Consider the following 27,019-nt stretch of genomic DNA (forward strand, 5'->3'; position numbering starts at 1 on the left):
CAGTATCAACACTGTCTTTACACACAGTTACAATGGATTTCCATTCAAATCATTGAGAAACAGCACACACTATAATAATGCCAACATGAATGGTCTTATATCCCTGCAAAGTATCTTTTTCTCTTATAGAATTACTCCATAGAAAACATACAAATTTATTTCTTATATCTTGTAAAGAACTGAGTTCTATTAATATTTATCAGTGGTTTATGATCAATAGCTAACAAGGTGAAGAAATACCTCATAGAAATTATGGCTGACATAACTTGAAATAAACCAGTTCCTTCAAATAAATATTTGTGATTGATAGTTTAATTCTGAACAGAGACACAAAGAAATATATAATACTTCATACAAAATTATGGCTACTATCATATTAGTGATGGAATGTCTCTGGATTCGTCTTCATGGCCGAGCAAAACTCAAACATTAAATCACGGTTCCTATTGTGAGCTGAAAACAACTTTTCAAGAACTCCATACCGATATGCATTTATTCTATGGACAGTTTTCAAAAGCAGTGGGTTTGTAAGCAAAATACAAACAAAATTAATCGCTGCTATTGTAACTCATAAAAAAGTATAAAAGAGCAGAAATGCACTATGTGATATAGCAATCCACAGGTCGTTTAACAATGTTTTAATTAAAGCCTCACATATTAAAACTTTACAACAGGTGATATGAAAAATGTACAACATTTTCTTTTTTTTTTCAGGGACTTCTGTACAGCTGGCAAAAATACCTCCGATGCCTTTTCTGTTGGCTTTGGCAGTGCAACAAACTGGCTCTGCTAGTTTTTCTTTTTCCTTTTTTAAAACAATGACGGTATCAAGGAGCAGAGTAAAAATACATCAATCCCCAGACCATCTGCCTTGATCCTGAAATTTGTATTTACCATAAAATATCCCCTTTGTTACACAAAATAAAAACATAATTTAATTGTTAAACATCTGAAGTAAAAACAAATAGATTAAAGAATAATTTTTGGGGGTGCCAGTTACACGCTTTTGGGCAAATCATCTGGAGGGTAGATTACTGGATAAAGGAGGTCTCATCTCTCCCCACTCTACAAATCATGTACAGCAGATTACAGCTACAGTTTGATGATGATGTGATGACATAAATGATTTATGGCAGTTTCTGTCTCAGTCTGTTCAGTCATTCATCCAGAGATCTGCGTCCCAAGACCTTTTACTTTCAGTTCCCCTTACTCTTCAAGACATTGTCTGCATTTGTGACATGGTTTAAATGTGTTCAAATATCACTCGGCTTCCAACGTGTGATGATTTGATCAACGATTTCCCCAACGGCATTGTTGAACAGTTAAATCTGAGAGAATGATGGGTGAAAGAGAAAGGTTGGAGGAAAGAAAGTCTTGCTATATACTGGCCAGTGTGGGAACAAAGACTGATGTGTGGGTTACTGGTTTCCAGCAAGGATCCTGTGAGTCATTCAGTCCAGGCGAGAGCTGATAAAAATCCTTTTGTTGAAATGCATTCAAAATGTTCTTTCGCTGCGCTGAACTGACAACTCTGGCCTCATAAATAAAGCTTTATTGTTAAATAAAACAGTGAAAGACACACGTCTTTCAACATATTGTGTGCCCAGTCAGTTTAAATTGACAATTGAAAGACCTCACAAACAAACAAATAAACAATCACTGGGCGCTCCTGCTAACAGGCTTCTGTCATAGCTCAGCCTATTTTATAGACAAAAACCCAGCAAACATGTTTACCCCCTGTACACCCGAGTGCATATCCGTCTATAACAATGGACAAGTTCTTTGTATAACATTCTAAATCTTACACACTTCTTAAGTGCAACTTAGAAAAGCAACGTGGAATGATGCTTTTATTCTATTCCTGTTCTTTGAGATAGGATTTCCATTTGGCTCAGTAAATGCTGACCTGGGACAGGACCTGGGCATGGGCCTGGATTTGGGAGGGGTGTGGTTGCTGCTGTGGAGCCGGCTGGGGGCTACCGAGCGATGCAGAGCCTCCCACTGAATGGGGTGTACCAGGAGAGTGCTGGGGTGGGGAACACTGGGATTGGTGCTGCTGCTGCTGCTGCTGCTGCTGCTGCTGTTGTTGCTGCTGGAGATGTTGGATTTGCTGCTGATGCAGCTGATGCTGCATCTGCATATGTTGCAGCTGCATCTGCTGCTGCTGCTGTTGCTGCTGCTGCTGCTGCTGCTGCTGCTGCATGTGGTGCTGCTGCAGCTGTTGCTGGAGATGGTGCTGGAAATGCTGATGCTGCATCTGCTGCTGGATCTGCTGGTGATGCATCTGCTGCTGCTGCATCTGATGGTGCTGGAGGTGCTGTTGCATTTGCTGCTGCTGTTGCTGCTGCTGGAGCTGCTGCATTGCATGCTGCTGCACTGGCTGCATGGGTGGGCTCATCTGAGACACCGCTGTGGACTGGGCACCTGCAACCATGGCGCCTCCAGCGCCCATCTGGCCAAGCAGCTGTGGAGGCATCCCGGAGGGCATGTTTTGGTGGGAAACTGTAACCGAGGTCACGATCTGACTGCCTCCTAGTCTCATCTGCAGAGGTTTTGGGGCAATGGCCCGTGGCAGGGCTTGTTGGAGAGCCTGGGCAGCTGATGGCATGGAAGGGTGCTGGTTGAGGGGTGAAGGCAGAACCAGGCCTGGGGACAGGCTGGTGGAGGCCAAGGTCTGCTGTACTGAGCGGATAGTCTGGGCCTCAGCTGATTCTGCTGCAGCCTGGATGGAGAAAATGTATTTTAAAGTTAGACCTCGAATTGCTTTGGTTATTTTATATTTACAACAGAGCTGTCTATAACTTCACAGTGTGTCATATAATACAAAGAATTCTTAGTCATTTAATTCATGTTTCATTCATATTCACACATTTTTCAGGTAAAGAGGAGAAACAGTTTCTCACCTTGGAAACCAGGCTAGCACGGTATGCGGCAAGGGCCTTTAAATAATCTTTCTTAGCAGCTTCTGTTTTGCTTTTGTAAACCTGTGATGACACAAAGGTACTCGTGAATGTACAAATAAAGCTTATTTTTAAATAGCAACAATTTTTATCACATAAGCCAGAATACATTATATACACCTATGTTTTATGTGTTAGTTTCTTGCCAGAATATAGCTGCAGCTGAATGAATCTACAGTTTAAATAATCAAATTTTGCTGTACCTGTTTCTGCTCCTCTCCCAGGCCGTCCCACATGGATGCCACAATCTTGGACACTTCTCCAAAGGTGGCGTTGGGGTTCTGACCCTTGATAGCGGCCTGTGTGTCTCTGAAGAACAGGGCATAAGCTGATACCGGCTTCTGAGGCTCATTGGGATCCTTCTTCTTCTTCTTCTTAGGAGTCTTGGGCTTCTTTGTGGCATCTATTGGGGCTGGTCGCTTCTCTCCAATGACCTGCAATGATTGCAATAATCTCACTAAGATAAAGAAATTCACAAAAATGTCCCTCACATGAGCAGTTAATCCCCTGAATCATTAATCAGTGAATACATTTGTTGTAAATGTAGGCACAGCTGTTCACTGTAAAGCGAGGTGCTTCTAATAAAAATGTCCACCATATGGCTTGCACTGCATCCAAATCATTTCTAACTCTTTGCTCACCCTGTTGCCATCGTCCTGGTCGTCTTCGTTGATGGAGCTGGAGGGAGAGGGAGTGGCGGACTTGCTGGCAGGTGGTGATGGGGAAGTATGGGCGATGTTGGGTCCTGCCATGTTTAGGCTCAACTGTGCGTTGAGTTGGGACTGGTTGATGGTGGTCAGCTGATTCCGTGATAGCATCCCATTGGGGCTGTTCATGCTGATGATGGACTTCATCACCATGGCTGGGTTGGATGGGTACTGGCGAAGATGGCCCGGTCCAACATTCTATAAAAATGACATAAAAGTGGGGGGTTGTTATGATAGTAATAAAATAATAATACAATAACTTCAGTAGGGCGAGCTGCACAGATTTGCACCTGATTTTTCCAGTTGAAAGATCTGTCTCTGCGCTCACTGTGACACCCTGCTGTCCAGTGTATGAAGCTTATGAAGCTGTATCCTTTTACTAGAGAGAAAATCGGGTCATTGGATTCTGTGGATTGTTATGTGGCAGATCACATGTCATGATGTCCTGGGTCTTAAATGTCTTGGTTACAGGCCATGATAAATTATCTTGACACCCGAGGACCTAACTTTATAAGCCAGTAATAGATGGCTACACAGCTCACTTGATTCATTTCAAAACTCTATTGTATGGAAATCTGTGACACAGCTTTTGACTGCCCAGTCCCTGGAGGGTAACAGTGGACTCAGTTCCCTGCACTGTGGTACATAACTTCAAATGCCACAATAAAAAGACTGTTCAAGTCGCAGTTTGTATGCATGCACCTACATGTCAGTTTAGTTTGAGGGGCCCAGCAGCCTGAGGAGCTCTATACATTTTGATGTAATGTAACTTTAAGGTTATAACTCTGTGAAAGAGGCGCCTTTCATAGATCATGTTTGACTGCCAAAGAGTGGAAAAAAATACTTCTCTATAATCAACTCCATAAATCAACTGGCTGAAGGTATGAAGCTTAAGAGCTTTGGACAGGTCCCCTCCCCTCTACCATCCAGGGTATAATGTAATAACATTTTCAAAATCTCTTTTACTTTTCCTGGTAAAACATTAGGTTCTTGAAAGAGTCTTAGAGAAGGTGCAAGCAACATGTTTGCATTGATTGTGGCGAGGATGAAATTACAAGGACTGCCAGCTCCCTAGAGGGAAGACTGATCAGAGAGCCAGCAGAGCTGACATGGAACAGAGAAGGGGACGTGAACACAACAGAAAAGGTGATTTGTTCTCCCTCGGTACATCCATCTGGTATTCAGCAGCACAAACTCAATCTCTCCCAACATCAACACATCATAAACCCACGCACCTGGCTTTATTGAAAGAACCTTATGAATGCCTGTCTTCAAAAACAATATTGTAACACCATTTCAGACAGAAACATATTGGATCTACAATCCATTTCTTTCTCATATGCCATGTCTACTGCTTATCATAAATACAATCTATGAAGTGCGAGCGGATTTATATTTACATGTGCAAGGAAGATTCTGCAAAGGTGAAGCAAAGGTGGGGGAAGAAATTGAAGACGTATTGTGACGATTCTTCAAATATGGAAGCTCTCAGTTTTCTCTGAAATAAAAGCTGAAATAAACAAGCCCATGACCAAATGACTGTGATTTACATATCTGCAACCCACCATGTTCCAAGTGCTATTGTCATCTTCATTACTGAGAACACGATGGCTCGCAGTTTGCTCTCTGCTCGCTGCGAACATCAAAGATGCACACACTGAGCTCATTAGTCGTGGCCATCTGTATAATAACACTTTTGCTCAATCCCAATGATGCAGTTTTGACTTAGAGCAATGGCCCGTTCTGCCATTTGTTTGGAATATGGTGATTTCTTCAAAATGGCCTTTGGATGTTGTGCATTTAAAAAAAAAAAAACAGGCACTGATGACCACAGTTAAATATCCAACACTTAATCATATCACATTCAACAGTCTGCTAAATGTCTTATTTTACCAGATATTGTAGCAATAGTATTTTTCTCTTTGCATCAGAGAAACACCAGCTTTAGTACATGTCTAATTTGAAAGATAACAGCTAATAACACACTAGCAAAAGAAATCATCTTAAGTAACAGTTGCCTTGATTGTGAATATAAATCTGTTACTGGAATGTTTATTTATTCCCTCTGCCTTCTCATTTGCATTTTGATTGCAGTATTGTCAGCAGTCACAGCAGACATCTAACTAGATATTTTGATAGTCATCGTAAATCTGCAAATAAGTCCTTATCTTGAGTACACAGTGGCCAGATGTGCCCTCCTTAGTCAGGTTTCTGTGTGTGTGTGTAGGTGTGTTGTCTGTGTGTGCATGTGTTTGCACATCAAACACTAACAAGCTGAAATCTACTCCATAATCAATAAAGGGTTTTTTAATGTAAATTCAGTCTGTAGTATTCCCTATTGTATTGCTTTTAATGTGAAAGCTGAAAAAGCTGGCCACAACATAATGCTGTCAACAATATGCTGCAAAAAGGAAAAAAAAATAGCTTGTTTTGTACATTGTTGTTGGCCTCATCCGCTTTTAACACCGCAAACACTCCAAACAGAGCCACATTAAGCAGTCTGAAAACTAGCAGATGGAAAAAAAACCAAACACGATTGACAATGTGTGAAACCCTTTCCACAATAAACATTGGCCAATAAACACAGCAGCTGGACTCAAAATGCAACATTATGCATTCACCAAGTGCGGTGATAAAAATCTCAACACTGATGTCAATGAAAGCAAGCTCGAGTCTGTTCTTTAAGATACTGAAAATCAGAATTTGGGGAGAATTTATGAACAGTGGCACCATGTACTAAGCTGTAACAGGCTGAAAAGAATGTTAACAAGTTCAATTTCCATTCAATCAATGCCAGAGCTCTTGGAAATGTTCCATGGCAGGAGAGGGGTAAAATCATCTATATGGTAATTATAAGGATGAATCCCCCAGTAACTTTCGCCAGCATGAAAGGTCAGTCCTATTAAAGATAGTTTATCAGTGCTCTGCACATATTCCTTTACTCGGCTTCTAAACGGGTACATCGTTTTATTTTTTTCCTCCATTTTCAGCAAGCTGCTGAAGTCTGTGCTTAAGCCAAATGAGAAAAATGGAATTTTGAATGCCGGTAAAGGCTATAATAGCATGAAGATAAATTGTTTTCTTTCCCCTGCCCTGTCTCAGTCAAACACACTTCTCTCTCTTTCTCTCTCTGTGGTGTGCAAACTCAGTCCATCTATCTTCCCAACCTCTAACCCCCACTTAAAAACAAATCTCTCTCTCTCTCTCCTCCACACCTCAGACTGAGGGGCCAGTAGGTTCCCTCCCCTTGGTCCAGTACGGCCACTGACCCATACCCCCCTCCACCATTTCTCCTGATGCATTATGGGTATTTAAAACTTGTCCAACATGACATCACTTCATTTTGAGAGCTGCCTGAGAAAAGTAAATTACAGAATCAATCATGCAGAAGGTCAAGCTGAGACTTCATTACAAGTATTGCATGCCTGCATGAATATCTTTCATTTCTGACTGACCCAATATGTCACAATAGCTGTCTGTCGAGGGAGAGAAGAAAAAAGAAACGGAGCGAAAAAAAAATCCACTCTCTTAAATTGATGTACAACTCATGTCAGTGCTTCTTGGCTTGGAAGGTAGATAAGAGGGAAGTGTAGAAAAACATGCTTTCTGCAACAGTGCTCACATTTTCCATTTGATTCAGGATATAGTGGTTTTTGACCAGTCAAAACCAAGGGTATTATATTCACTGGCAATCTACACAATATCAAGGCATATCAAATCATGTGAACAACAAACTACAAATGGCTTTTTCAGCCTCAGTTTCATCTTGCATGATCTAAACACACTATTTTATATTGGATATTAGCATATCTTTGCTGCTGTAAAGCTAATGGCATGTGAAACAGCTAGCTGGTAATGAAAAATTTAAAATACATCACCACATAGTGGTAAATGTAATAAGACGGCAGGCCTCATATCTCCTAAATATTGATTCTAACATCTAATACAACAAGTTTACTACTGTCGGTTTCGAATTCAATCATGGAGGACACAGAGCCCATTTCAGTACATGCTTGCATGTGTCAAGAAAAACCTAAAACGTGGTGAAGGCACCAGGTGTTTTTTGAAATAGAACCCAAAGACCCTTGCTGTGCGGCAGGGAGAAAATCGAGAAGAAATTGTGAATAAAGCAATACTGGCAGCTCTAACTCCAGTACTATTTGGCACTATTGAGACTCAATCACAAATCAGGAGGACACATGCTGGGAGACAAAAATGAGAGTCAGAAGCTTGTTAGGAGAGCAGATTAAATAAATAATGACTTCAGATTCAGGGCTTGCCAGGCACATTGCAGCTGAGAAAATGTATTTCTCTTTGTAGAAGCCCGGCATCTGTGGCCAATTTGCAAGACATACGCTGAACATTATGGGAGAAGAATTAGCAGAACACTTGGCAATGCAATGACATGGAAGAAGCTTTTGAAAATAGCTCAGGTATATTCACTGGTTGGGTTTCTCATTAAGTTCTGATAAGGGACAGGCTTTTGCAGACACTAAATATTCTCCACCAGTAAGCTAGTATGGAGGAAGAAAACCAAGACAAGTGTTTGGGAAATATGAGCATGGTGGCTTGATGAAAAATGTAATTGCAATAGTGCACGGTTTATTTGTTTGCCCCTGCAGCCATAACAAATAACACAGAATGTAATCATGTATATAAGGTTGTCATTCCTTTATCAGTGTGCTGACAAAAATGACAAAACACCCCTCTTAGGGCCTTCGTAAATCATTGTCTCTGTATATAGAATGCACTGAGAACAGCACTGTTACTTATCTCATTTAAAGTTGCGTTCTCTTTTCAAGGCTGTGATAAAACCGTAGATGAATAGAATTTCTATAGGCATTGTCACTAGACTTTTGGGGATCAATCCCATTTACAGGAAAAATGAAGGGCCACCACAAGCCGTCCTGCAGTACAATGTGTGATGACTGATAACAAGTGAGTAGTGTGCTGACGACAATGCCACGAGGCAAGGAGCAGAAACCCACATTCTCCCCTCAGTTTTTAATAGAGTCTCCACACAATCAGAGACATGAGCCATGCAAATGGTGTTAAAGAGGAATAATGTTTGAGAATCAAATCTAATCCTCCAGCAAGTCGTGAGAACAGTCAGGAATGTAATTGTGTCAAGGTTCCGTTTCTTCCAGATGTAGAAAGCTTAACTGACCATGAAATGAAAATTCTTTAGGCAAAAGCCTTCTGGGGCTCACTTACTGTATGCAGCAGATATATTTTAAAAGCTGCAATTATTTTACATGCCAGAAGCATGGAAGCAGGAAAGAGAGCTGTAAAATTTTATAGCCCCTTCACATATGGAATGTAAATAAATATCTGTAATATCGGTGTGATTCAACAAATGTGTTGGAGAGAAGGAGGGTGGGGGGTGGGGGGAGTCTAAAACACATTTCATTTATTCACACAGTTAAAATGGTCATGGCACCTCTTCTCAGCGCAATGTGTTTTGTGGTTCACGAAGCAAATTCAGCATCAATATCATCATCTCTCCGCTCATGCCTTTGTCCTTTCATTTCTTTTCTCCTAAATGAATCTTCCATTTTTGTAATAGGTCTGTAAGACAACTAGTCAGCCAGTGACATTTCCATTTTTCCTCCTCAATGCTTCTATGATTGTGGCATTTGAAAATGCCTTTCCACCCCGAGACAACAATCTCACAATCTATAGCACATAACAGTATAAACATAAAGAGAGTGATTACTCAGTCTACTGTTGCATGTTTGACCATCCATATCAGAGGAAAGGAGGATTAAGCTAAAACTATGTTCATCATGTTCTCACTATAATTCTCAATCACAAAGGTTTTCTGCACACACACAGAGCTGAACTTCAACTCCAAACAAAGCGCCGTTTCTTTTTTTCAAGACCTCGTGTGACACTGGACAGAAGCATGGATCAGCATTTACAGTAGAAAAAAAAGGTTTCTAGAGGCAACATGAATTATATATGAGCATGTGAAACTGTGGCACTTTTGGGTCCCATTTTCACTGTCCTTCTGGGGCTGAATGCGCTTTGTACTCTGACACCTGTGATCTATTCACATCTGCTCACCTTACAGAGGGGATCATCCACGGTCTGTGTGCTTTTTTTAAAAAAAAAAAAATCCTCACAGTAAGTAACATAATATCATGACATTTACTCAATGTGATCATATACCTCCTGTGTGGTAAACAAGGCCAGATGCTGTGCCAGATGCACTGACAACAGGAGGCTTACAAAAACTGTGAAGGTGACATTATGGTTCAGTAAAAGAGCTCATTTAAGAACTGTACGCTTCTGATATCAGGAGTATCCAGTAGTATATATTACTAAATCATATCTCTTACAGCGGCTACACCCTCAGAAACCACATCTGGAGTTGCTGCTACAACTGTGGCGGTGCTAGCGTAGGATTTCTTTGTGTTGACAAATGAGGATAAGAAGCGGCCGTGATCAGCTCACATGGCAGAAAATAAATAGACTTTGTTATTAAAAGGTGCGTATGCATAGCAGTACTCACCACAGGTTGGCCATTGTTGACAGACATCCCTTCCTGGTCCATCATGTTGCGTGAGATGGTAATAGAGGGCAGATCCAGGCTCTGAGGGGGGAACTGAGGGATTAAATGACCCCTGTGCTGGGCTGGAGGCTCTGGCATTGCTGGGAAAGGTGAATCCACTTCCGATAGGCCCAGGCCAGATTCCGTCTCAGGTGGAGGTGTGATGGGAGGAATCTCAAATTCCTCGTCGCCCAAGCTTGGCGTATGAAATGTCTATAAAAAAAAAGGGAAGAAGAGGAAAGCCATGAAATCCAGCAACACAAAACAGCCAGGAAGCATTCACAGAGGTGGGCTTTATCTTACATGCAGGAAGGAAACCTTCAGGGATTAAATCAGACAACTTTGTTTAAGAGAGGGAGTGTTTTAGTAGAGTGGTAATACACTTGTCTGTAAGTGCACTAAGATGTAACATTTCCTAAACCTATTAAAGTCCACTTTGAGGAAAAGAAGGAAAAAAAAGGCAAGTGCAGAAAAAGACGTCAAAAGCAAAAATATCAAGCAGCAATCATGGGAGAGAGAGGATACATGATAAAAGCCCTTAATCTTAGGGATGGAAGATGTTGGGTTGAAGTGCAGTGAAAATACACGTCACAGGGAGATGGGTTTAAAGAACATTTTCAAAGATTATTACGCTTGGCCAGAAGTGTTTCTTTTTGTTCCCCTTGCCTGCACCCTTAAATCTGCTCATCAAACAGCCTAATCCTTCTGCCTTTCGAATTAAAGCTTTTGGTCACACTTAATTTGCTTATGTGCCTTCTTGGAGATGGGACTGTTCACCTACTTGGGTCTTGTTTTCATCCGCACATTGCATTAAGCTACTCTCTGGAAAGCCAATATATTCATATCCTCACAATGACCACACTGCAGGTCCACATAAATGAAGCTGAACACAGGGCCAAACACCACGATATCTAAGGTGCTAGACTTGGCTTGCTGCTGTTAAATTACTGAAAACCTCTTCAAAGCATGGATCTCTTACCAAAAATGAAATTATTTTAACTTCTAGCACTTGGGTGCCTGAAGGCATAATAGCATAGTGCAAAATCATGTTAAACTCCTAGCACTATAAGAAATGTTTAACAGCATGTCTTGGAAATAAAGATTAAAACAAAGCTGGCTCTGCATTGAGAGACTATTGGAAAATACAAAAACTAAGTGCTTCAGAGGTCGATCTCAAACACTACTTTCTTTGCCATGCGTCACTTTTACAGCACTGTTTAAGAGCTGTCTCCACTACCTGAAAATTCTCAAGCAATCCTGGCATGAAAATAATTGGCCCAGAGGACAAAATGAGGGTAAATAGGCATTTAAACCAATTCGAGCAAGGCACCGATGAGTCTCCTGCATGTCGATTCACCTTTTCACACACCTGCATTTCATTTTCAGAGGGATTGTTGAGTCCTGGAGATGATCCTGCATCACTTTTTGAGATAAACCCAGCTTCTTTGAAAGGGGAGCTGGTTTTTCTCACACTCTTCGCTTGCTCATTCTTAACAAAATGTGACAACATTACAGCGTTTAGTCACATGTAAAACATCATACTGTACCATGCAGTTTCAGCATGGCTTGTCCAATGGGAATTGAACTCCTAAGCTGAATAGAGGTGAAGTTGTACTAACCTCAAACCTATAAACCTGATATTAAGAGTTGCATGACCTTCCAGTAGAGCTACCTACAACAACAACAGAGCTAATCAAGCTTGTCTTCCCCGTCTTGCTTGGCTCTGTCTCTCTGTCTCCAGTAGGGGATGGAATAACAGACGGGAGACAACGGAGGGAATATGCCAACATAGCCCTTGATTAGGGAGTATTAATGTTCCCCTTGCTTGCTTTAGCACACAGACACTTGAAACTAATTCATTGCCTACTCAGGGCAGCTGTCTTGACAAGCACTGATGAATTCCACTGGCAGAGGCAGCTAATAGAGTTTTCATCCCCGCCTTTCTTTCTCTCTTCCTGCTCCCTACCACTGTTTCACTTTTCAATGCTTGTTTCACAGCTAGAGAATCAGTTCTCCTTTCAGAAGGAGCTAAGGTCATATTCATCACAGCCCTGGCCCCTGGCTTGCAGAGTACAGAATAAATCATGAGCACCTTCAGTAGGAACCATTTACTATGAGTCCTCTGCTGTCATATTATGCTTCAGTCCACTCAAAAACCTCTGGAACTTAGTTCACAATAATGCCTGTTCAGCAGCATGTGAATCAAAACACAACGTGTTTAGAAAGTTAATAAAACAAAACTGTCATGAGTCATGGACGAAAAGTTCCAGTAGCACACAGACAGGACCACAGGTCCTCCATCTTCACAGGGTTCATTTATCTTTTCCAACTTCCCCTGTGGGGCAGGGTCAATCTACAAACCAGCCTTGAGACCTAAACCTTGTGGTCTCGGTCTCATCTGTATCATATCATGCAGCAATCTGAAAAATCTGGCACACTATTATAACTTCTGTGACAGAAAATCTCAGCCTTGTCCGGTACAGTCAAATACACAGCACAGTCCGGAATACGTTTGCTACATTTATCCACATAAGCCTTTGCAACAATGCTTTTTTAGGAAGGAAACACTTCACTTACAATTTTTTTGCTCTTGCTCTGCTATAGATACTATTTGCTGAGGTACCAGTAAGTAGGTTTCCTGTGGTGTAACATTGTGAAAGGGTGAATCAGGGCAGATCTAATAATAGATCTGTTAAAGTTAGTGTGTCACAGAGACACAAAGCTGTATATCGGCAGAATGACATTATGATTATGGTTTGGTTTCTATATGAGCAACAAATGTTCTCTCACAAGTAAGTGAGATTCAACACACATTTCCCAAAACAGCAGATCACCCCCTGCACAGGATCAAATTGGATGATTTTGTGAACTGGATTAACAGAAACAAGAGGAAGTACCATCTGATTTACAACAAAGGTGTCATTTATTGAAAGTGAAAAGTTTTTACATTCAAAATTAACAAAAAAAAAAGTTTGACTGCAGTTCAGACATATATTGCACATTAAACTATTTCACATTAATGCTGCAGCAACTTTTAAGATGTTTAAATTAAGAAGTAGCCTAAATAACGCTTTAGTCAATCCAAATAACTTGCACTAATAAACATGCACTCTGTCATTATATTGCACATTGAAACAAAGCTACCTCACATCAAATATATTGCACTAGGCCTACAGGGTTACATTAGGCAAGTTTTCTGATTTTTTTGTCCTTCAGTGTGTTTTATATTTGTTAAAAAGCAAATAATTAAAGTGCCAATTTTCCTGAGATGCTCATCTCTGTGGTCAAGTAAGTGATACTGCACTGGTTTAGGACACTGTGTCATTCCACTTGTCTCTTTACATTGAACCTTGTGTTTGTTTGTTTGCTGAGTCAGAGGGCAAGGTCTCCAAATGCCTTGAGTTGGAAAAATGCTTCATCATCCTCCTCCCGGTCAGATTCACTGCTCTGAAACACCTCAGATAAAACATCAAAAATAACATGTGCTTCTTCATGACTCTCTACTTGTACGTTACAGAGAATATCCTCCACTGTGAATAGAATGTGACTTGCTCCTGTCACTTCTAGGATTATTTCTGTTGTGATGTTCCTATTTTCAGTGGAGGTGCAGTAAATGCTCAGTTTTCCATGGACTCCGTCATGTGTTAGCAGTTCTCTCTTGTCCTCCAACAGAATGTGGATGGCTCTCCTCTGCTCATTACTGAACTCCCTTTGTCTGATGACAATAGGCATGTTGTCAATTTCACTTGCATTGCCATCACAGCAAGGGTTACAGTTGCAACGTTGTGCACATATGTCGCAACATGAATGTGCAGGGGAGCCAGGGTCCAGTTTCTCTGTATCAAACAGATCCAACAATGTGACCCTCCTGCATTCAGTTGTATTGGTGACATTCTGCTTCATCTTTGCAGAGATCCCCAGCACCTGTAAACCATGGAAGAGAATAAGGGAATGTGTTTGTGCATTATCTGTCCCTGCTCTGCCATAGGCCTGCATACAGTCAATGCCTCAAGATCTTTAGGAGGGCCATAGTTCACAATGTGGTGGACACACCCATCCCAAGAGCAGAGGTAGCGATGACAACGCATAGGACAGATTAGGGATCAGTGAGGGAATTTGTGATGTGTTGCTTGATTTCACTGTCTGTTTCAGAATAGTACATGTCCACAAGCCAGTTTTCGGAGTTGTCAGCAGCCCCAACAGGATATACTGACTTGTCTTCAAGCACTTCACAGTAGAGTCTTCCATAGTCATCAAGAGATTTGCAGTAAATAACAGTCTTCTCTGTATGAGGCCCTTTTGACTCCAGCTCCCTGACCAACCATGAAAATGTCTCTGTAGGGTCAGAGGACACCTTCTTTATGGTGAGGCAAATGTTGGGACCATCCAGGCTTTTCACAATTTCAATGCTGTCCTGCATACCCAGGTGCTTAATCACACTCTGCCTTGTTGCCAGAGATGCTGTCGCTGTGATTGCCAATATAGGGAATGCTGCTGGAAGTATGGAGCGTAGTTCTGCCACACATCCACAGCACTCTCTGAAAGGAGCACTGTAACAAAATAATACCAATGATAAATGTCAATATTGGCAAACAGTGTCAAAAAAGTTAATTGACTATTATATAACACTATAACACCCCTTTGTTTTGAGTAGAATTAGTAAAGGTGTATAAACCACTTCATTGTAGCCTAGACCAGGGGTTCCCAAACTGTTTCATGTCAAGGACCCCCACAATAGATGCATAATAGACCATGGACCTCTATTAGAGAGGATTTTGTCTTAAGGAAACCTTCTGAGCAAATTTTTATTGTTAGGTGTGAAGATAAAAAATAAGTCTTTACAGTAAATCAATGATAAAACTTCAATATCTTTATTAGTTTCTTTGTTGTTCCAAATTCCAAAAAATGGCATAAAAGTTAAAATATTCTATTACCCCTTTTGCTGGGGACCTCCTACAACCCTCTCAAGGACCTGTCTGTCCCTGGACCCCAGTTTGAAAACCACTGGCCAGGAGTCATCAGGTGATGCAACATGTGAAGCAGGCTAAATGTGGGGATGGAGGACAATAAAATGCCAGTGTTATTAAACTTAGACAGGAACTTTTAGCACACATTTGATGTGAATGCTTCTCCCCAGCAAGCAATTTTGCATTTACAAGATATTTGATAGTTGTCTATACATAGACCTGTCAGCTAGGCTAAAACATGGCTAAATTTGGGCTGAAAGTGAAAGTTTAGTAGATGTCTAATCAAATGAAATGATACCAACACTGTGTATTTATTGTTTACTTTGCTTACATGATATCATGAATCTCACAAGCTGTGTAGGCAAAAACTACATTGAACCAATTTAAGTTTGAAGACAAGTTTGTCTAGAATTGGACTAAATCAGGGCTATATCTAGCCTGGCTGTTGAAATTATGGCTATTGCTAGCTGGGTCTCTTAAAGGAGGCTAAATAAACGTAAGAGAATAATGACGATGAGACTTACCACTGAACAACAGTATGGACCTCATCCACAGCCATCCCCGCAAGACGTTTGCAAAAATCAATTTGCAAAATCTTTCTCCACTTATCATTTGCCGAACGATGGACAAGAGTCCCTTGGCAATGTCTTCATCTTTATTTTGGTTCTTCGATGCACATGCGGCAGGTATGCCCATGTCATTCAGGATTTTGACCCACTCTTCCATTATAGGGACAAGTGGACTGATCACCAGGACAACTGCATCCTCTGGCCATTGTTTGAGATTTTGTTTGGCTAGCAGCGAACATGTCATTGGTCATACCTGGTATATCAAACTTTTGCCAAACTCTGTCAGCAAGCAAGTTAACGTTAAATGCAAGCTAGTGTTTGTCAAGCAAATACCTTAAACAAAGCTGTTGCAGTGGTTTCAAACTGTTACACTGAGTGTAAACTGGCTACTTGTGAAAAAATACAGTCGTAGTACAGTCCATTCTCACATCTCAGGATGCTAATTGGACTGTAAACAATGATCAGTGCATGGAAGAGGAAGTCTTGGCCCAGATATCCGGTTTAGCCAGCAGCTACACCAGAAGCCCTGAAACATTGGCTGTTGCCCTCAGAGGCTAAATCGTGGTCAGAAGATAGTCGATGGGTTCTGAGATTGTATAGGCCATTGTATCCTATAGTCTGGTGCATTGTGACATGAATTACAGAGCCAACCAAGAGACTCAAGACAAACGTCAAGGTAGAAGGTTGGCTGAGGTGAACTCCACTTTTGTAAGAGAGCAGTACAAGCATCACCGTGACCTTTAAGTGAAACACAGACATGTACATGGGGAGCAGGAATGCTTGTGTTTAGTGTCTGTTCAACAGCATTGAAGTGGGGGAGAGATAAAGAAAAAAAAATACAGTGGGGGAGGGAAGATGGCGCAAGATCAGTATCAAAGACTAGGCTTGTGTACATTGCCTCTTTTTGTTAATGATGATACAAATTAACATCTGCACCAGGGGCACTGATAATGGAGACATGGCGTTAGTGTCTCATTTGTAGGGGGTATGGAAGATGTCAGCTGTCCACGAAGAAAGGCTGTCTCCCCAGGGAAGAGGTGCCAGATCCTACTGGAACCCACAGAGTGTTACAGTGTTGCACACTGTCTGGTGTCATTTCACATAAAGCCAGTCTAATTCTGCACCAGGAGCAGCTTAGGGGGCTCTGATTGGAGATTAAGAGATGCACAATCCACTTTCTTCGCATCACCAGCCTGATTATCCATTTGAATTGTTCTGAAAGGCTCAGCAGAGCCAAGTGCCAAGCCAGATGCTGGCTTGGGATGTGCAGGCATGTACATGTTAAGGGGTGGGCAAGGGACAGAGAGACACAACAGAGAGAGAGTGAGAGTAGTGTGTGTGTGTGTGTGTGTGTGTGTGTGTGTGTGTGTGTTTCCATTGGCAGCCACTGGGTTCAGTGGTATGAGGGCAGAGCAGGGCTTGTTACAGAGAGGTCTGATGTAACCAGCACGAGCATCCTGAGCAGGTGTTTGGGAAATCTGCAGTCCTCAGTGCTGATTGGAAGTGGTAAACCTGGATCAACTATACTGCACTGCAAACTGAGAAATCAAATTAAAATTAAAGTGTGGGGTTTATCTACTTCCAGATAAGTATATAAAATCAGATAAGTCAATTATATTTAAAAAAATATGCTTTAATGACATCCACATACTCCCTATACTGAGCTTAGTTTGCAAATAAGTATATTGTAGGATTACGGATAACATCTAATAATGACTTGTTTGTGTACAGTAGTGCATTAAGTACAGTTAATGCAAAATAAAATGTACTGTTACTGATGTAAAGACAAAATACTGAGAAAATAGTAAAAGGACAACAGAACTTTATCTCTGTGGTAAATAGTATCTGTTTGTTTATATACAGTATGCACATTGTTTAACTCCATATATAATAAATGAAACCCCACAACAATGTTTACAACAATACACACACAGGGAGATGACTAGAAGATGTTTATCAGTGAATTTTCTCTTACGATGTTATGTCCCTGTGCTGCCACGGTGCTCTTTCAATATCAGGACAAAGAGCAAGAAAAAGCTTTTCAGGCAATATTCCCAGTCCTTCAATAAACGTAGTAATGCAATTCACAGATGCAATAACCAAGACATGTTAAAGGCAGCAGCATGCAATTACTGCATATAATAGGCCTCAGAATCAATAGAGGCAGGATTGAGGATCCTGTTTCAAATATCTAGACAGGCAGAGTGCAGCTACTCAAATGACAACATCAACCATGGCACCCCTAATCAACATTATTTCAAATTTGGATCATTTGTAGTCCATTTCTACATATTTATAGTTCATTACACGTCTCTAATTTGATTGGGAGAGTAAAGTGATACATCTGAGTGGAACACAATCTCAGTGTACAGTATCCTTTTCCCTGAGGGAAGCAGTCAAGCTTTCCCTGCTAGGATGTATGCTTTACCAGGCGCACCAAGGTCATCTTATCTCATCCTCTAAGTGCATAAGGTAAATGATACACCGGACATTTAAACAGCAAAGCAGGTCTGCTGTTCTGATGCAAAAGCATTCTGCCTCTTACACAAAACATGCACAATTTAACTATACAGTATGTGTTATGCAGACCAATAGTAGCCTGATATAAACAGATGGACATTTAGCTTTAGGACCTTTTGCACAAAAATAACTATTGTATATGCATACTGTATATTAAATAAGAGTTAAAGCAACAGGATCCAGAAAGGATATAGAGCGACGTACAAGAGAGGACATGCTGTAGCATTGTAGCTAGGCTAGTTGAATCTTTCTATGAAGGCAATAAAAATGTGTATAAATCCAATTGATAATTCAAAGCCAAGTCATACAATGCCTTTGTCCCCTACTATTTATTTTTTTACATCTTCTAATGATATTTTTTCCAGACCTAATTTGAGAAAGAGGTGTAACTCCATAGAAAAGAGGGAGTGTATCTTCATAATGGGACCCAACCAATACTGGATTTTTGGGGTCGATGCCGATACCAATATTAGGGAGTAAAAAACTTCCAATTTCTATATATCGGCTGTAAACACACATTTTTTGCAACAATCCCTCAAATGTGGTTATCAAACACTTGTGACAAAGATATGTGATAAAGACATGATATTTTACAGTTTAACAATAAACTTAATTGTATAAAATGGCATCAGTGCACTGAAACAGTAAACTTCACTGAGAATTTAATAATTATAAATAACTATATACATATGTAGTAAACTTGAATTAACAAAAAGGATCAAATATACATAAAATGCTGCAAAACAAAAAAAATACATCAGCGCATATTGGACAACATATACACCGATACCAATATATCTGTGATAGGCCAATATCAGCCAATAATATCAGCTGACCAATATATTGGCCGGGCTCTACCTTGTAAACTACATAAAGGGTGCCTCTTTTTATACAATACCCTCTGGTTTGATCTGAAAACAAGAGCTAATCAAATGTGTTGACATAAGCTTAGCTGTCAAAATCATGAAGCCCTCATATGGGAGACTTCCCACTGTACCCTCAGCCCAAAGCTGATAAATAAAGTAGATTAGTAACATTACAGAAGAGATAGTGTGAAATCTCACAATTCAAAGTAGAAGTCACTTTAATCTCACTTTTTCTCAGGTTGCTACAAACAAATACTTTGGACACTCCATTGCTTGAAAGGAAAAATCTATGCTTAAGACTTCTTCTTGTCTCTCTCTCTCTTTCTAAGCACAATACCATCTGTGCCCTAACACTGGAAACAGTTGTTCCTTTTGATAAAATGCAAATGAGCTGGGCTGTTTTTTATCAAGGAGTCCCCCTCAGCCCACCCCTTCCCCCTTCCCTGACTGCCACAGTGGGCCCTCACAGCTGGGGGCTGAACGCTCTCCAAGCAGCTTGTGTCGGCGTGGTCCCCGCTGCAGTGAGCCTCAGCAGCCCGTGGATACAGAGGATGCGCCCACTCAGCGTAAATGTGGGGGAAAATTAAACTTCTTCCAGAATTCTCTGTGCCTTTGTGAGGCCACCACTTTATGAACATGAGGCCACACGCTCCAAACACTTCTGTGTAGCTGCCTGAGCTTGAATGTCACAGTTGCATCCTGACTGCCCTTCTGACATGAATGAAAACAATAAGGTTAACAATGATATGTATCTCAGTATTTTGGAGCTGTGTAATGACGCTTTGCTGTGGGTTTTGGAGCAAGATCAATCTCCCCTGCTAAACTGGATGAGATTGGACCGTTTGAACCACAGAGGATGACGGGTATTTTTGGTGCACTTTTCTCTAATGACAGGGCAGCAGAGTGGGTGGAGGGGGAATAAAGCGGGTAAATTTAGCACACTGTTAGGACTACTATGGCTCAGAGAGGCGGTTATATACCTCCAGTGAAAAAAAACTATCCCCTTCTTCCTTTTAAACGTGACAGTACAGTACACAGAGTTATTCCAGCAGCTCCACAGACTCAGATTGCCGGTGACATTTCACTTTTTATAAGTGTCAGCAGATAAAGTGGCTGTGAGAGCGACAGGACTACAGAATCTCTTTGGGCTCCTTCATTATGTCTTTGAAAAGAGGACGAAACCAGGGGGTTATATCTTCACCTTTCTGGGATATCACTTAATGTTACTGGGTGCTGTTACTGGTAAAGACAGTCAGATCAGATGAGCGTCAGCTTCAGAAGTTACTATAAGACAATATAGGATGAGCCTAACTCATCTTTCTGTAGGCTTAGTGTCTTATGTGGGTCTCAGGACAAAAAATGAGCAGGCAACATTTCAGGCAATAAAAGTAATGTTACCTGTGACAGAGATGGAGAAACTGAAATTCATCATTGTAGATATTATGGAGGGCTTTATGAAATATTGGGCTTATGCTTTATGATATCGGTCTATTTCCTTGAATAGTGAATCAGGAGCCACAGAGAAATATTAAAAAAGAGCAATTTATACAATGACACCTATGAAAAGGCCTAACTAAATGAAAACTATATTTAGGTATTAACAAGTAAGAAACCAATAAAGACGCATTTACTCACTGTACTTGGCTGCATGTGTATTGAAAAGTACTCTTCATTACTTTAATTTTCTATGTTCAAAGGGGGATTTTAATATGGAAAAAGTAAAGAAATACTCACATCACCAGCAGCAAGCAGGGCACCGTTGGCCTCCGCCATGTTCATGTAGTTGTTGTTATTCTGGAACTGCGAATGAAGACAAAAAACACTATCAGCTTGCTAGTGTCAAGATAACATCCAGTGTTACTCGAGCTCTCCCTTTCATAATGGACACCTGTCACTCAGACAGATTGTCACACTTGGCACTGAATGTTTACACACTGGGTTAACCCCTTTCTCTACTTGCACAAGTGCATTCTGCCACTTTGCCATTATTGTGACATGACGAGAGGCATGTGAGAGGCCCAGGCCAATTCAAACCAGGGTAATGAGAATCTGGTCTGGCTATTCAGCTCTTATGGGATGGCAATTAAGGATATGTTTGCATCACAAAGCCAAGTATCAAGATGCAGTAGCAGGTTATCAACTTTAAATAACCTATGGGAGAGTGGTGATACTGAGGGGAAATAAGGAGGTGGAGAGTGTTTTTAATATGGGTGGAGTACATTTTTGGTTAATGGGAGCTGGTTTAAACAATTTATTCCATCAGCATATTTTTTTTTATGTGTATCCATGCATCCATAATCTGATTTGCGATCATAGCCTTTATTGGTTAATATCAGAGTTGGTCTCAGAGTAATGATGGTGGTGAAATAAGTGCCACACTGTGAAGACACATTAGTGTTTAAGACAGTTGATAAGCTATTAAAACCCTGTACTTTGGTAAGAAATAACATGTTTTCACAACATCCCCCGCCTCTCCCAACCCACACATAGCCTGCTGGCAAAATGGCAGCCACTTCCTTTCTTCGGAGACACAACCATGCTGACAGGTAGGAACAATAGGACATAGAATGAAGAATTATGGGCCAGCAGCTGGGCCCAGGAGCACAATGCACCTCACTGTGAGTGAGGAGTGCAGACCCAGCCTACACGGCTTGGAGGAGAAAGAAGCACAGCGCGTTGTGTTTTCATGAGGTTCCACTGAGAACACTCTCCCTATTTTCAACAAAGCTCTGCAGTAATCTCTTTTGTGTGTTTATTACAAAGTCACTCTCTTAAAACATTATGAGTGATGAAGAACTCCAATAGACATGGGGAAGGAGAGAGAGAGAGAGAAATAGCTTCTTATCTTAGCAGAGGCCAAACAATAGTGGAAACAAATTAAGATCAGAGCGAACTGAGAAGTGCATTAATATATTTTCTAGCCCTTTGTGTTTTTTTCTCTTCTCCTATTCTTCTGAGTGGTTAGTATGCGAATGTAATTACCGAAAGAACTGCTGCTAATCAACTGCGAATGGTATCCATTAATTAGTCTATGCCCTGGAGAGAGAGTGGGGAATCAGCAGCAATGTTAACAGTGTTACGCACCAATGAGAAAGGGAGCCACAAGCTCTGCTAGCAGTTGCTGAAGCAGGTGGTTTGCACTCTCTAGGCCTCCAGTGCCATCTTACCTGGAGCTGCCCCACTAAACTATATCTGACTCGAGCAACGGGATTTACATGTTTGCTTATAAGACCCATACACACAAAGGCCCACATGGCCCTCAAGTGAGAAACATCTGTCAATAGGTAGTACTTCTTCACTTCCCAGCTGTGTGTAACTTTGAGACATGACATGGCTTGGTTACGTCAGCCACTCGGCTGATAATTAACCTTATGCTGGGCTTATCTTGGAAGTGTTACTCCTTCCCTCTTCTTCTTTTAGATAACAAATTGAAGTCTCAGAGATATCCCTCTCTATTCAAGCACTAGGAACATTGTTCTGATTGTGGGGGGAGATAGAGCAGTGCTGTCTCTGTTTCTTCTATCCCCGTGTCTCCCCGGATATGAATACGATTTTCAAGAGTGAGCATACAATTGCACTTCATTGTAAATAGTTCCCTGAGAATACAGACGGATCTGAAATCTTAAAGCTACTTTTAATATACTTTTCAGCCTGTTGCATGGGAGGAAGCACACTGAGAAAGGTTTCTGTAAGCGGCGTAGCTTTGTGTCAGATTCCGTGCAAATGTCTTGGTGGCATTAATAGTCACACATTTTCAACTCAATTACTTGCCACATTACGCACCACTGGTTAATGTGCATGACAATTTCACAAGCATGTAATTGTTTATACGTCAGGAAGCCATGTGTCATTAAAACAAACATCACACTGAGAGGTATGGTTGAATTACATACTGTAAGCACAGACATTGATCTGGATCACATTAGCTTCATTAGAGGAAACACAATCAAGTTAAGTCCAAGTGCTAATTAGTGGTGTGAAATTCCCTGGGCTCTGTCTGTGTGAGTCACGTTTTATTGTGTTTCCAGGGCCCTTAAAGAGCAGTTCCAATTCCAAAGAGAACTGTGACTAACATCCCAAGAAATGTCCCCAGCCACCGGTATCAATCTTCACCATTAAAACTGTACAATGTCTCGGCACAGCCCAGGCCAGAGCCCTCGGTGGACAACCAGAGTAGGGAGTGGAGATTGTTATTGTTATTCCCAATTCATTTTTTTGGGTGGGAGGGGGGGGAAGGGGCATTTGGTGTTCATGTTCGTGGCAGTGCCGATTGAGTCAAATGCCAGATGAAATTAAGTGTGATTGGAGGGACCACGCAGCTGACGGTAAGGGACCGCAGTAAAATGGGTCAGCACAGACAATGAAGGCTCTGTAATTTAAATGATGTGACGAGCTAGAAGAGAGCTGCGGTGGCCATGAAAGGGACCAAACAACCATGCGTGTGCACGGAAAGGCACATTGAAAACAGAGATGTACATAAATGAAATGTTTGGGACTGAAATCACTTGATTTTTGTGAAATAATTGTTCCTGAAACACAATAAACTTGCTTTGAATGTCTAGTACCAGCCCGGGCAGTGATGTTACATGCATTCAAGAAAAGCATTTCCAAAAAAAAAAAAATCAGCCATGTACTTCTTGTGCTTTGCCTCTTCTGGCAGAAGGGAACCATAGGGAAGCCATAGGAAAAAAAAAGTGCTTTAAAATAGCTGTGGGGAAGGAGGCTTTTATTAACAGAGTGAATTTGCGGTTAAAGGTGCTCTGTAATATGAGTCAGGCACGGCTACATGGCAGAGCAAACACTGGGCACTCAGTGTTTTTATTTCTCCTTCTGCACCACCAGCACATTTCTTCAATAACTGTTTAACAGGAGAGAATTAAGAGCTTACATAGACCCTGATCCTAACGTGAAAAGACTCCACTGTCTGCATGATCGCAGGCAGACAGAAAACCAAGCAACCTCGCAGTGAATGGGATGAATATGAATTTCTCTCTCTTGCTGTAAATGCACAGTACTGCCATTCTTTTTCGTCTGTCTGAGTAAAGATAATACTTTAAGGATATTCTTTGAGTCATAGTGAGGTATTCATTATCAAACAAAACAGTTACAATCAGAATTTAAATCACAAGCATCAGCATGCATACTGCACACTTTTTATTTTTCGGACTAACACCAGTGTAATTTTGACAGTTGATTTTTTCCCCACCTTTTAAATCCCAGTGCAGGAATATTTGTATGAAAGAATGTCCAGTGGGAAATAAGGTGTTTTACAGCTATTATAGCAAACAAAATTATTTCAACCTTGGGGCGAACACAATATTGCACCAACATGACCCCATCTCACCCCCAATATGATGGAGTAACCACACAGATCCTATCAGTAAACATGAACTGGACAACCAAGATCCACAGAATACACGCCTGAAGAGCCTCTGATAGCACAGCTGCCATCTCTGCATGCATACAAATAGAAAAACATGCGCTGGCCAATACCTTCTCATCTGAACATCAAATACGGCTTTGTCAATGGTCATTGAATAATAAAGAATGACTGAGAAAGATGCATGGCACAGCTGTTTTCCATTTAAAAAAACTTCAAGAACAAAAAAGTGAGCTTTCTTTAAATCTGCATTTTCAAATCAGCTTCAGCCGTCTGCTCCTCGGTTTTTATAGTTCAATCAAAAAGTCACAACATCAGTGCTGTCTGTCAGCAGGTAAGCAAATTGGACACATTCTTCCTCCCCACTGAAAACCACCAAACTAATTCAATCAAGAGCCCAGGCTTTTCCAGAAACATATCAACTGCTGACAAGCGATTTTTACAGTTCAGCTTGAGCTCAGTAATCACAGCCTAGCATGTGTTCTGTGGAACATGACACTTGTGCTAATATGTTCTCCAGTGGTCTCCATAAAAGACAGCGAAAACACCACAGTTAAAACTCAATCTCCAATCCAGAGAAACCCACGGTAATTTGCTATGTATTATTTTATTCAATTTCCTCTAAAGCTCGGCATACCGCCAAGTTTGAGCCTCTCATTCAGTGCGGGGGATTGGAGACTCAAAAGAGCAGTACCATTTCCTTTCCTGCAGTCTTGGTTGGGCCCTGTTGTAGCCTCGGGAAAGTTATCTTCTGATTCCCGAGGTCCTCCTCACCAAATACATGCTCATTTACAACCCAATTCAGCATAAACACTCTGCAGCTGCCTCTCTGGTGCTCACAAGGCCTATTCACACCCAGCAGGCCATCATGCATGCAGTGCCAAGCTGACATACTGTATATAGACATATTTCCTCCTATGTGTGCAGCAGTCAATTTGTAAAGCGACTCCACAAAACAGCATGTCCACACAGCCGGCTCCCAAGCTGTGTTCTGATCTGCAGGCCGAATCGATTGGTAATTCAGTTTAAAGCTAAAATCATTACTCCCCCAGCCCAGCACTGTCTTCCACTATTAGCACTGCAAGTCCTCAACTACATAAGGTAGCATTGAATGGAAGTTCGTTGTAAGCATCTCATTCTTCCTCTGCCTCTCAGTGTGAGTACCATCACAGCAGAGCGGTGGGTCCAGCGTGAGAAAAAAAATCTAGGTCTTATCTGGGATCCGAATCAAGCTGATGACAGTTTTGTTCAGGCTGTGTGCTGATTATCTCCTCTCTCACACCACACTGACCGCTGTGGCCCGAGCTAGTGTCATCGCAGCTTGTTTTGCTTTAGTAAATGTGGACCTGGAGGCGCAGTTTAAATCCTTGCTGGGATATCTAACTTGCAATAAAAGACCATGTTCCCTGCTACACTCCCTTTATTTAGTGCTACATTTGACATTCAAGTGTCTATACTAAACGAAACCTGGCCTGTACTCCTTTAAACTTATAGAAGATGTTGTCAGTAGAGTCTATTGAAATTTAGATCATAAATTAAAGATGTAGGTAGTCATGAATAAACCCAAAAACAGAGCCTCTGTTCTTCAAATGACTCTTCATGGTAGAGGAACATTACCAGTCTGTCACGGGGCATGAAAGTAAGTTTGCATATCCAACCAAAACGACAAGCTTAACTATCAAAATAAAGGAAAAACTTTAAGCGATTTCACAGCTCAGCAAATACGTATTATGCTTTTTCAAGCTTCCCAGTCATTATGGCAGTGTTGAAAGACAGTAAAAGGCGAGCTATAGTTTGTGCGTTCAGCATATTCCTTGGGGCTAAATTTATATTCAGCACAGACGCAGTGTACACAAGCAGACCAGGGCAAACAGTATTTGTAAGATCTCTGCATTTCTTTTAAAGTATTTGAGAATGAGATTAGTGGAGTTTACTGCATTAGTTCACACATTGGTTCACAGAAAAGTAAACTTCTGGCACACACTGTATTATCGGAATCCCCTCATCTTTTACAACTAGCAAGTAAAAAAAAAAAATAATGCTATCTTCAACGCCTGCTTGACAACAGTAATGTTATGGTGCCTAAACTGTGTTAACTAAAGTATTCTATGATTTTTGAGACCTTCAACCATATATTACTGGGTCCCCCAATGTAAAAGCATAGTTAAAACTAACTGACATTGTAAAAGAACGCTACATCCTTGGCTTCTCTATCATCCCGTTTTATGTGTAAGTGTTGATTCTAAGAGTAAACACAGTGACAACTCATTAACACATTAACACCATAGTTTTGTAGCATAAAGTAGCCACATCCAACGCCACCATGTTGCACAATGAAACTAAAATACACTGAGGTTCACCATAGCTACTGTTTTCTCTGAGGCCTAAGACTTGCAAATGCTGCCAAGACAAAGATGATCTAAGCATTTGTCATAATGGACCCATAGCCTGAGCCCAGTAGTCTCAACACTATGCAGGTCAACATCCAACATCCCGT

At 41.1% G+C, this 27,019-nt stretch overlaps 1 protein-coding gene across 1 annotated transcript in view; it reads right to left on the bottom strand.

Annotated features, from left to right (window-relative positions):
* Positions 1–294: 294 nt before the first annotated feature.
* Positions 295–27,019, bottom strand: part of tox3 (TOX high mobility group box family member 3) — a 44,072-nt gene continuing 17,347 nt past the window's right edge. Inside the window, exons 2-7 of the mRNA XM_044329788.1 lie at positions 20,877–20,942; positions 10,182–10,433; positions 3,602–3,865; positions 3,164–3,394; positions 2,904–2,984; positions 295–2,722 (exon numbers count right to left, since the gene is read on the bottom strand). Coding sequence (XP_044185723.1) covers positions 1,892–2,722; positions 2,904–2,984; positions 3,164–3,394; positions 3,602–3,865; positions 10,182–10,433; positions 20,877–20,942 — 1,725 coding nt within the window. The 3' untranslated portion in view covers positions 295–1,891. The remainder of the gene's footprint in view (positions 2,723–2,903; positions 2,985–3,163; positions 3,395–3,601; positions 3,866–10,181; positions 10,434–20,876; positions 20,943–27,019) is intronic.

The sequence above is a fragment of the Thunnus albacares genome, chromosome 1 (genome assembly GCF_914725855.1).
Source record: "Thunnus albacares chromosome 1, fThuAlb1.1, whole genome shotgun sequence".
In the NCBI taxonomy this organism is placed as follows: Eukaryota; Metazoa; Chordata; class Actinopteri; order Scombriformes; family Scombridae; genus Thunnus; species Thunnus albacares.